The sequence below is a fragment of the Erythrolamprus reginae genome, chromosome 12 (genome assembly GCF_031021105.1).
Source record: "Erythrolamprus reginae isolate rEryReg1 chromosome 12, rEryReg1.hap1, whole genome shotgun sequence".
Classification (NCBI taxonomy): domain Eukaryota; kingdom Metazoa; phylum Chordata; class Lepidosauria; order Squamata; family Dipsadidae; genus Erythrolamprus; species Erythrolamprus reginae.
In genome coordinates, this window is record NC_091961.1 from 2,924,039 (window position 1) to 2,936,655 (window position 12,617).

Sequence of the window (12,617 nt, forward strand, 5' to 3'; positions counted from 1 at the left end):
AGGAAACATGATAGCAGTCTTCCAATATCTCAGGGGTTGCCACAAAGAAAAGAGAGTCAAACTGTTCTCCAAAGCACCTGAAGGCAGCACAAATTAATAATAATAATAATAATAATTTATTAGATTTGTATGCCGCCCCTCTCCGAAGACTCGGGGCGGCTCACAACAACGATAAAAACAATATTATGCTGGCACAAATCTAATATTAAAAAACTAAAAACCCTATCATAATTAAAAACCAAACAGCACATACATACCAAACATAAATTATAATAAGCCTGGGGGAAAGGTGTCTCAAATCCCCCATGCCTGGCGGTATAGGTGGGTCTTAAGTAGTTTACGGAAGACAAGGAGGGTGGGAGCAGTTCTAATCTCCGGGGGGAGTTGATTCCAGAGGGCCGGGGCCGCCACAGAGAAGGCTCTTCCCCTGGGGCCCGCCAGACGACATTGTTTAGTCGACGAGACCTGGAGAAGGCCAACTCTGTGGGACCTTATCGGCCGCTGGGATTCGTGCGGTAGCAGGTGGTTCCGGAGGTAGAAACAAAGAAGCAACAGGTGGGAAAAAATTGAGAGAAGCAACTTAGAACTAAGGAGAAATTTCCCAACAGTTTGAACAATTAACCAGTGGGACAACTTGCCTTCAGAAGTTGTGAATGTTCCAACACTGGAAGTTTTCAAGAAGATGTTAGATAACCATTTGTCTGAAGTAGTGTAGGCTTTCCTGCCTAAGCAGGGGGTTGGACTAGAAGACCTCCAAGGTCCCTTCCAACTCTGTTATTGTATTCTATTCCAAATCAGTTCAGTTCCCCTATCCCTCAACCTGTTTGGCAGTGACCTTCCTTCCCACTTTTGCTATTCCGTGTTTGTATTCATAGTGTTTTGGCCGATAGACTGGAGAAGTGGCTGCAGATGATGCTGAAATGGCACCCACGTCAGAGGGGCACTCACCCCACGTACGGCACCAATGGGTGTTTCAAGGCTTTGGATGATATTCTGAACGTAAAGGTAGGTTCCGCCCAGGTGGAAAGAAGTAGGAAGAGTAACATTCAGGAAGGGGTGTGATAGCAGCACATGCTGGGGCAGTTTTGGAAGTCTGAGCGATTTAATGTATTTTATTGAGATACTTTTGGCGTATTGTTTTGTAAATAGAAATGGTGGATTACACGTTGTCAAGCATTGATAGGGTATAATGCTAAAATATTGTAATATAATGCTCCCCAGGTGGTTTAGATCAGTGTTTCCCAACCTTGGCAACTTGAAGATATCTGGACTTCAACTCCCAGAAGTCCATTATAATCAGGAGTCAAAAACATTCCTCACAAAAAGAAAAAAAATGGCGCCACTGCAACTTCAAACTAAATGAACTGTTATTAAGTTATGAACTACCTGTAATTGTATCAATAATTATTGATACGATTACAGGTAGTTCATAACTTAATAACAGTTCATTTCGTTTGAAGTTGCAGTGGCGCCATTTTTCATGCTTACGACCGTTGCAGCATCCATGTGGTCACGCGATCAAAATTCAGATGCTTGGCAACTGACTCGCATTTACGACAGTCGCAGTGTCCCAGGGTTGCGTGATTCCCCGTTGTGACCTTTTGACAAACAAAGGCAGTGGAGAAGCCGGATTCATTTTACAAACCTGTTACTAGCCTGACAACTGCAGAGATTCACTTATATATATATATTTATATATATTATATATATATTTATTAGATTTGTATGCCGCCCCTCTCCGAAGACTCGGGGCGGCTAACAACAATAAAAAAGACAATGTAACAAATCTAATATTAAAAATAATCTAAAAACCCCGATTTAAGAGACCAATCATACAAACAAGCATACCATGTATAAATTCTATAAGCCTAGGGGGAAGGGGAAAAAATTCAGTTCCCCCATGCCTGACAACAGAGGTGGGTTTTAAGGAGCTTGCGAAAGGCAAGGAGGGTGGGGGCAACTCTGATATCTGGGGGGAGCTGGCTCCAGAGGGTCGGGGCCACCACAGAGAAGGCTCTTCTCCTGGGTCCCACCAAATGACATTGTTTAGTTGACGGGAGAAGGCCAACTCTGTGGGACCTAACTGGTCGCTGGGATTCGTGCGGCAGAAGGCGGTCCCGGAGATATTAACAACTGTTTTCAAGAAAGGTCATAAAATGGGGAAAATTTTGCTTAACTGTCTTGCTCAGCAACATACATTTTGGGCTCAAACTGTGGTCCTAAAGGACTACCTACTTTAACATGAGGCCCAGTGACAAGAAGAGGGAAATAAACTTTAGCGACAGCTTTGTTTATTTGCTTTATGGGTTTTTCTTTTTCCCAGCTCATTCACATCCTAAACATGGTAACGGGTTCGACGCATGTGTATCCTCTAGCAGAGGGAGAGACTTTGCAGAGCATAAAAGTCAAGATCGAGGCAGACACTGGCATTCCTGAGCAGGACCAAGAATTGCTACAGGAAGGAGGCTTAGTCTTATTTCCCGAGAAACTTAATGTGCAATATCTGGCTGACATAAAGGTAAGAATGTAATATTTTCACTTAAGTGTAGTTTTCAAACTAAATCAATTTTTTTCAAACTTCTTAATCCATTTTCTGAAGCATTTACGGAGAGTACAGTGTTCCCTCGATTTTCGCGGATTCGAACTTTGCGAATAGCCTATACCATGGTTTTTTAAAAAAATATTAATTAAAAAATACTTCGTGGGGTTTTTTTCTATACCACGGTTTTTCCCGCCTGATGATGTCATATGTCATCGCCAAACTAATAATTTTTGCAAATCAATAACAAAAAAAATAATTATTGTTAATAAATAATTATGTTTATAAATATCAGGATCACTAAGTGTCTTATTCAATGGTGAATACCAGTAATAATGGTGAGTAAATTATTGTTAAGGGAATGGGAAATGGTAATTTAGGGGTTTAAAGTGTTATGGGAAGGCTTGTGATACTGTCCATAGCCAAAAATTGTGTATTTACGTCCACATCTCTACTTCGCGGAAATTCGACTTTCGTGGGCGGTCTCGGAACGCATCCCCCGTGAAAATCGAGGGAACACTGTATTCTTACTCTAGCAGGGTTGGTGAGGGATAAAACAGCATCGACATAATGCTGTAATTTCAGCAAATTCTATGTCTTTAGGCCAGCGGTTCTCAACCTTTCTAATGCCGCAACCCCTTTGAAAAGTGTTCGGAAACTTCAGATCGTGCAGAATGCAGCTGCGAGACCAGTCATGGGCTTACCTAGGTATGCCCATGTTTCACCATCACTCCGCAGTCTGCATTGGCTGCCGATCAATTTCCCGTCACAATTCAAAGTGTTGGCTATGACCTTTAAAGCCCTTCATGGCATTGGACCAGAATATCTCCGAGACCGCCTCCTGCCGCACGAATCCCAGCGACCGATTAGGTCCCACAGAGTGGGCCTTCTCCGGGTCCCGTCAACTAAACAATGTCGGTTGGCGGGGCCCAGGGGAAGAGCCTTCTCTGTGGCGGCCCCGGCTCTCTGGAACCAACTCCTCCTGTAGATTAGAACTGCCCCTACTCTCCCTGCCTTCCGTAAAGTTCTTAAAACCCACCTTTGTCGTCAGGCATGGGGGAACTGAAACACCTCCCCCGGCCACATACAATTTATGTATGGTGTTTGTGTGTGTGCTTGTTAATATAGTGGGGTTCTTTTTTAAACTATTTTAAATACTTAAATTTATTGAATCTATTTGGATTTGTACGATTGTTTATATTTTTGTTGTGAGCCGCCCCGAGTTCGCGGAGAGGGGCGGCATACAAATCTAAATAATAAATAATAAATAAATAAATAAATAAATAATATAGTTCCTCCTGTTGTGGTGACCACCAACCATAAGTCTAGCGCCAAGTCTCCCAATGGAGCTTGAAGCTGATTGGCAGGGAGATCAGAAGGACACCCCCACTGTAAATGCCTAATTGGTTGTATTGTAAAAATATGTTCCAAGAATAGAAGCTTTAGTTCCTAACACTGTGGGAAATTTGTCTTTTTCCCATGGCCTTAGGCCAGTGTTTCCCAACCTTGGCAACTTGAAGACATCTGGACTTCAACTCCCAGTATTCCCCAGGCTGGGGAATTCTGGGAGTTGAAGTCCAAATGTCTTCAAGTTGCCAAGGTTGAGAAACACTGCCTTAGGCGACCCCTGTGAAATAATAACAATAATAAATTTATTGTCATTGTCAAAAACAACGAATTGTCATGGGCAACGAAAGTCGTGTGACACCCAGAGACCAGTCGCACCATACATAAAATCAGAATAGATAAATTTTAAAAATAGAATAAAAAATAGAATAAATGTTCCACCCACTACAAATTCCCCACCCTGAACCACTCAACCATCTACATGACAAACCGAGTAATATTGTCCAACAGTTCACTGATGGTGACCCTTTAGTTCGTTGTTAAGTGGGAGTATAGCTCTGGGATAAAAAATGGTCGTTCGACACCCCCCCAAAGGGCCCCCAGGTTGAGAACCACTGTTACATCTGGTTTTGCCCTCATTTGTGCTGAAATGATGTACTCACAGTTTTGCCTTCAGAGATTGGACCGTCTCGTCTGTGCCTCCTTGCTTTGCTTGGGTTTGCCAGTCGGAACGTTGGCTACAACTTTCAAATGCAATGAGTTTTTTTTTCCCCTTCCAGCTTAATGACGCCACTGCTGCTGATACCAACCTTTTCTTCCTGTTTGATGACCGAAAAGTAGCCTATGAGTCTCAGATCTGTCCCCGGCCCAACCCAGAAAGCATCAACTACATTCGTAAGAATCTGGGGTGGGAAGAAGCTGTCTTATGTTTTGGGGTTTTTTGTTTTGCATGAAGAGGGCTCCAGTAATGAGCTTTTGTATCTAGACACATCAATACAGGTAGTCCTCAACTTACAACCATAACGGAGCGTAAAATTTCTGTGGCTAAGTGAGGAGTGTGCAAAGTGAGTTTTGTCCCACTGTAAAACCTTTCTTGCCAGGGTTGTTAAGTGAATCACTTAAGTTAAGTTAGTAAACACAGTTGTGAAGTGAATCTGCCTTCCCCAATGACTTTGCTTGTTGCGGAAAGTGGTCACATGACCCCGGGATACTGCAACTGTCATAAGTACATGCCAGTTGTCGAGCAACCAAATTTTGATCCTGTGACAAATTTTCCATGGTGTTAGGAACTAAAGCTTCTATTCTGGCATCTTGGAACATATTTTTACAATCTGACCAATCAGATTGTTTACAGTGGGGGTGTCCCTCTGACCTTCCTGCCAATCAGCTTAAAGTTCTGTTGGGAGAATTGGCACTAGACTTATGGTTGGGGGTCACTGCAACATGAGGAATTGTATTAAGGGGGTCATGTCATTAGAAAGGTTGAGAACCAAACCACTGAGCTAAGACATGAACATGAGCATCGCCTCCTGGAGTCAGGCACAACCAGGCAGGGGAAACCTTGACCTTTTCAGACAGGTAGTAGAGTTACCGCAATTCCAAATGCTACACTGAGCTGTACGCAGTTGGCAAGTCGTGTGACATCCGCTTTGTAGTAGAGATATTCTCAGTTGAGGCTTTGGTTCAGGTAGAATTTGACATAACGTCCAATGAATTAGGAGACCTAAACCTCTAAAATGTCGCACAGGTCTTTTCCTAGGGACTAGCATGAGCTTGTTGATGGTTTTTGTGCCTGCCAATTCCCATCTCTACGCCTGGCCATTCATAGCGACGATGATGTGCTTCTTCCTCAGTTCAAGACCCCAAGAGGAACCTCAGCTTCTTGCAGTTGCGCAAAGTGTGGGGCCAGGTGTGGCATGCGATCCGAAGTCTGAACGAGGACTTCAATCAGCTTCAGAAGGGGCAGCGAGCAGCCATGTACGTATCACAGGAGACTTTGTAAGGCAAAGGGGGGCTCTCCGAGGGGCCTGTCTGAATTCTGCACCATCCGATATCTCATCCCACCCTCCCCTCAATTCCTTGTTTATTTATTTATTTGACTTCTATGCCTCTCAATCCCGAAGGACTCGGGACGGTTTACAAAATAATAATACAATAGAAAAGATATAAAGCAATAAGAGAACTCGAATATAATATCTAAAACTAACCCCATGTTAAAACCCATTTATTACAAAACAGACATAATCACATACATACACACCATTCATACAGTTTGGCCATGAAAAATGTACAATTCACGGCCCCGAGGCCTAACGGCAGAGCAGGTGTAGTATGGCCGTGGGAGTAGTACGGACGTCGGTGGGAAGCTGGTTCCATAGAGCCAGGGCAGCCACCGAGAAGGCCCTACCCCGTGGGTGGGTGGGTGGGTGGGTAGATAGGTAGATAGATATAGGTAGGTAGATAGGTAGATAGATATAGACAGACAGAGAGAGAGAGAAAGGGAGAGAGAGAGATAAATAGGATAGACTATTCCACACACACACACACATACGCGCGCGCTACATATCTTACTTATAGTTTGAATGTCTCTTTTAATAATAATAGTTAAAAAAACTCCGGTTCCTCCCTCCCCTAGTGGAGTGCAGGGCCTGTTGAATCTCTGCAGAAGGTGACTCTCTTTCTCCATCCCTCACCCCCCCACCCCACCCCTGGCTTCGTAGGCGGAACCTGCTGCGTCACAACAGCACTCTTTCCAAGATGAAGAATACGATGGCCTCGCTATCCCAGCAGCTGAAGGCAAAGTTGGACTTCTTCAAAACCAGCATCCAGATTGATCTGGAGAAATACAACGAGCAAATTGAATTTGGAATCAGTGAGTTTCCTATTTTCTCTTTGATAAGATGTGAGCAGTGGTTAGGAGTCATTTTATTATTATTTATTAGATTTGTATGCCGCCCCTCTCTGTAGACTCGGGGCGGCTCACAACAGTGATAAAAACAATACATGGTAACAAATCTAATAATTAAAATCTAAAAATAACAGTTTTACATTACAAAGTCTAAAAAAAAAAAATCCTTTTGTGTCTAATCCCTCTTGTCCTAGTCTAGTCTAATCTAGTCAATAACAACAACAACAATAATATAATGCAACAAGGAGCAGCATGAGCTGGGTTAGGACAGCTGTCTGTCTGTCTATCTGTTTATTTCTCCTGGTTATTTCTGGGGGGATTGGAAGTTAGAATAAGCTGTTCTTGCCAAAAAAAAAATCAAGTTTTATTTGGGGTGGGGGAAGAGGCTCTTAAAATTTGCTTCCTGGAGCTGCTGTAGCATGTACAAAATCTACACTACATTTTGAATGTTATTTCTACTGGTTTGATTCTCTTCTAAATACAAACTATCTCCTGATGTGCAAATGTCTACCTAGACACATGATCTCAGATTTCTTAAATGAAATCAGTGTATATTCCCCACCAGGGTATCAGCATTTTGAAGTTTTTATTATGCCCTAATGAAACAGCCCAAATGGACATTTTATGAATTTAGAAAGGTCACGTGTTTCTTTTGAAAATCATAGCAGGGTTTCTTTTTACAGCTTCTGAGAAACTGCTACTTGCTTGGAAGGAGATGGAGCAGACCGTTGAGCTTCGTGGAAGAGTACGTTGTAATTTACTTAAAATTAGATTTGATGCCGTAGAATAAATATCCCCCCCCCCTGCTCTTGTATAAGCATTAAACATTAACTCAAATAAAACTTAGCCTTAATATATATCAACTTTTGGCAAGTTGGGTGGAGTCACATATAAGCTGGGTTGCATGCAGCACGCCAAGTCAAACTAAAAGGATGTTGGATAATTTGTGACTCAACAAGTTGTGAATATTCAGCCAATGTCCTAGCATGTTGGGGGAGCCAGCCATTTGATACTCAGACCAGAAAATTCTGCATCCAAAAAGAAGTGGCTACCAGCTGGTTAAAGTGCAGTTAGAAGCATGTGAACAAACAGCCAAACAGCTGCTTCTGCTATTCTGTCTTCATACCCTATTTTTGCCTCTGAAAGGAGGAAGATGTGGAACAGCTGGTGAAGAAGACAATGGCCTTGCAGACAGACATTGTGGAGCTGCAGAGAATCCCACAGGGCCGAAAACAAGGGAGCTCTTTAGATGATCTGTAAGTGGTGGCTTCATGGTTCTCTTTATCTAGCAGCCATAATCTGCTTAGAACAATAACAATAGAGTTGGAAGGGACCTTGGAGGTCTTCTAGTCCAACCCCCTGCCAAGGATCTGTTCCAATATCCATTAGTTCGGAGCAGCAAAGAATGGCCATTTCCCCCCCAATATTCTGTATAAGGAATATGTTGTATTCATATAATATACCTGATTCCTTTGAGGCAAATATTTCTGGGCCCTATTAGCCTAGGATTATAAAAGCCCTAGTCAGATTGACATCTAAGAAAGCAGCTTTCTTAGATGATACCGTAGCCATCACAAAAATGGTCAGGGAGGAGAAGAGAAGATATTTAGTTAGTTTACAAGACTGACGGCAGAAAAAGACCTCATGGTCCATCTAGTCTGCCCTAAGATAAAATACAAAAAATAGTATAAGGGCAGACTAGATGGACCATGAGGTCTTTTTCTGCCGTCAGTCTTCTATGTTTCTATGTTTCTATTTGCTCAAACATGTCCAAAACAACTTTCTCCTCCTACCACCTTTCTCAGGCGGTAAGGAAAACAAATAGAATGCTTGGCTGCATAGCTAGAGGTATAACAAGCAGGAAGAGTGAGATTGTGATCCCGCTATATAGAGTGCTGGTGAGACCACATTTGGAATAATACTGTGTTCAGTTCTGGAGACCTCACCTACAAAAAGAGTTTGATAAAATTGAACGGGTCCAAAGACGGGCTACAAAAACAGTGGAAGGTCTTAAGCATAAAACTTATTGAACTCCATCTGTATAGTCTGCAGGACAAGAAGGGATAGGGGCGACATGATCAAAACATTTAATAGGAAAGTGAACACAAGAACAAGGGGGCACAATCTGAGGTTAGTTGGGGGAAAGATCAGAAGCCACGTGAGAAAATATTGCTTTACTGAAAAAGTAGTAGAAAACTTCCAGCAGACGTGGTTGGTAAATCCACAGGAACTGAATTTAAACATGCCTGGGATAAGCATATATCCATCCTAAGATAAAATACAGGAAATAGTATAAGGGCAGACTAGATGGACCAGGAGGTCTTTTTCTGCCGTCAGACATCTATGTTTCTATTTTTCCCACCCCTGTGAGATGAAGTGAGAGGGACTAGCCCAAGGGTTATATAGATCTGCAATAGTCTCACTATGATTAAAATTACTGTGGATAAAAGTTAGAACTGAAACATGAGAATCCCGAAGCACTACTGCTTTTGTGGGATTTTTAAAGCAATTTTGCTGTGTTGGCCACTAGATCACACAGTAATCCTTTCGTTAACCATTTTGTTTCTGTTCACGAGGAAAGTGAATTAAATCTGCAGGCCCAAGTTGATTCTGGCTGAAACCGACTCCCTTCCTGCTGACCAGCGTTAGAAACAATATCTATTGCACACTAGTTAATGTATTATCTGAACAGAACAGTAGAACGTTTTGGGACATCTAAAGCTCAGTGCAACTGATGCACATCACTTAAAGGGGACTGTAAAACTACTGTAACTGTGTTTGAGCTGCTTTGGGCATTTGCTCAAATTTACTTTGATGGATTGGTATTTTCTCAAGTTTTTTTTTTTCCAAAGACAATATTTGAAATCTTTATTCTTCAATTTTTATTTTCAATAGGGAGAACCAGGCAAGAGACTTGTACCGGAAATTGAGAGAAAAACCAAGAGGTATTTTTTTTTACAGCATTAGTCTTTCTCTATATTTTATTCCAGAGACCACTTTATAAAACCAGAGAGAAATATCCAGATGCAGTTTTCAAGCTTAAATCTTCTGTCATTTTAATGAATTCCAAACTCCCCCCCCCCCCCCAATTTCTTAACCTGGATTATGCCAATTTGACATAACTCACTTCTACTAGAATGGTAGATATTTTTGCTTATATCCTTATGATTTATATTAATATTGTTTCCTGATTGATTACCCTATGACAATCATTAAGTGTTGTACCTCATGATTTATTTTATGTACACCGAGAGCATATGCACCAATGACAAATTCCTTGTGTCCAATCACACTTGGCCATTAAAGAATTCTATTCTAAATCTGGATTCTTTTTCACGCTTTCACCAAAATAAAAATGATTTCTAAATTTTTTTAGAAAAATGCAAGTGAATACATAACAAAACAATGGCAGAATTTAGCAGTGTCCAAAATAGTTGATGTTTTGCATATACTTCTCATTGTTCTCCAGATCAAAGGACTAGTGGCGATAGCCAAGAAGTTGTACGGTTGCTCCTACAGGCAATCCAGACATTTGAAAAGAAGATCTGCCTACTTTATGTTCAGCTCAGGTAGGACTCTCAAAATTGCCTTCTGACACAACTGGGCTGGGAATTTGGAATATAGGTGTTCCGGCCCGATTAATTATGAGTAATTAAGCCACAATGAAGACTCAGAAGCAAAGTCCCTATGTATATTTGTCTATTTATAAAGAAATTTGCTGGAAACAGCAATTAAGTCATTGCTGTCCACCATTATCAGCACAGTTCATCGCAAGTGTCCACCATAAATTCAAGTCATTAGTTCTCGCGTTGACAGGTACTCACAAATGCTCTCAAAAAACAGATTCCAGGATTGCAGAAGTATTTAAGAGAGAGACTAGTGCTAGTTCTCTCTCTCCATATAAGAACATTGAACTTTTGCACCGAAGTTTCCCATCGTCCTTCCTTTTCTACTATCTGTAATGACACGCTGTGCATAGAAGTATTCAACGCCTAGATCTACGTTGCCAGAGATGTTCTTGTCTCTCTCGCATTCTTCTTACCCTAGCGTCTAATATTGCGTCCACAATATCCTCCTCCTCATCTGTCTCCACTATTACCATAGCTGGGTTGTAAGCCGCCTGAGTCCTTGGAGAGGGGCGACATATAAATAAAATACATACATACATACATACATACATACATACATACATACATACATACATGTAACCATAACTTCCTAGCCTCCTGGGGTGCCGTTGCTAACCGGTGATTTGATTGTTATTTGTGTAGCAATACAGTGGTCTGCAAGCAGAAGGCCCTGGAACTGTTTCCTAAGGTGGATGAGGTGATGACTCTAATGCACGAAGACGAGAAAACCGTTGTGCAGCTTCAGGAGAAGCGACAGAAAGAGCTCTGGAACCTCCTGAAAATTGCATGTGTGAGTAAAATCTCATGACAGCTAATCCCTCACCTTGCCACCATTTGTTCCATGACCTAAAGGTGCTTTTTCAAGAGGCAACTGGACTTTCCAGAAAGTCCCGTTGCCTCTTGAAAAAACACCTTTGGGGAAACCATGATCTGGACGACTGAGAATCTGCATAGACATTCGTTCAGGGACCATTCAAAGTTAATGACACACTAAAAAATAGAAATAGCACTTAAGCCTATATATAGCCACTTCACAAGGCTTTCCGGCTCTCTCTGAGCAGTCTAGAGAGTCAGCCTCTTGCCCCCAACCATCTGGGTCCTCATTTGACCCACCTGGGAAGTATGGAAGGATGAGTCAACCTTGAGCCAGTCATAATCAAACTGCTGGCAGTTGGCAGAGTTAGCTCTCAATGCTGCATTTTAAGGTCTGAGAAGGAGGAAGTGAGAGAAGGAAGGAAAATAGCAATAGCTCTTAGACTTCTATGCCACTTCACTGTGCTTTGCAACCCTCTCTAAGTGGTTTATAAAGTCTGCCTCTTGTCCCCAACCACCTGGGTACTCATTTCACCCACTTTGGAAGGAGGGAAGGCTGAGCCAGTCAGGGTAGAACTCCTGGCAGTAGGCAGAATTAGCCTGCAATACTGCTTTCTAACCACTGTGACGCCAGGAAGTGAAGGAGAAAGGGAATAAGAGAAAGGGAGGGAAGGAAGGAACAAAGGAAGGAGTCTATGGAGAGGGGCGGCATACAAATCCAATAAATAAAATAAAGGGAAGGAAGGAAGGAAGGAAGGAAGGAAGGAAGGAAGGAAGGAAGGAAGGAAGGAAGGAAGGAAGGAAGGAGTCTATGGAGAGGGGCGGCATACAAATCCAATAAATAAAATAAATAAAGGAAGGAAGGAAGGAATAAAGGAAGGAAGGAAGGACACATATACCTGCTTTCCAGCCCTAAATGCTTTACAGATTCAGCCTCTCACCCCCAACAATCTGGGTCCTCATTTTACCCATCTCAGAAGGATGGAAAGCTGAGTCAACCTTGAGCCTGGTGAGATTCGAACTGCTGGCAGTGAAAACCAAGTTACCTTGCAACACTGCCTTCTAACCATGATGAAAAAAGAAGAGAAGGAAGAAGGAAGGAATGAAGGAATGAAAGAGGAAGAAAGAAAGAAAGAAAGAAAGAAAGAAAGAAGTTTTTCACACAACCATTGCCGCATCCCCATCCTTATGTGATCATCATCTGGTTGATATTGATACAGGTTGTAGTGTTCCAGAATTACATATCCCCTTCTGACGAGCAAAGTCAATGGGGAAGCCACATTCACTTAACAACCATGTTACTTAATATTGCAGGGATTCACTTAACCACCATGGCAAGAAAGGTCATAGAATGAGGCAAAGCTCACATATCTTGCTTAGC

The 12,617-nt window shown here is 42.1% G+C and overlaps 1 protein-coding gene across 1 annotated transcript in view; it reads left to right on the plus strand.

Moving 5' to 3' along the window:
- IKBKB (inhibitor of nuclear factor kappa B kinase subunit beta) overlaps positions 1-12,617 on the plus strand; it is a 38,242-nt gene that overhangs the window by 20,111 nt on the left and 5,514 nt on the right. Inside the window, exons 9-18 of the mRNA XM_070765501.1 lie at positions 876-1,005; positions 2,324-2,518; positions 4,666-4,780; positions 5,740-5,863; positions 6,607-6,758; positions 7,478-7,539; positions 7,941-8,050; positions 9,690-9,739; positions 10,264-10,363; positions 11,066-11,213. Coding sequence (XP_070621602.1) covers positions 876-1,005; positions 2,324-2,518; positions 4,666-4,780; positions 5,740-5,863; positions 6,607-6,758; positions 7,478-7,539; positions 7,941-8,050; positions 9,690-9,739; positions 10,264-10,363; positions 11,066-11,213 — 1,186 coding nt within the window. The remainder of the gene's footprint in view (positions 1-875; positions 1,006-2,323; positions 2,519-4,665; positions 4,781-5,739; positions 5,864-6,606; positions 6,759-7,477; positions 7,540-7,940; positions 8,051-9,689; positions 9,740-10,263; positions 10,364-11,065; positions 11,214-12,617) is intronic.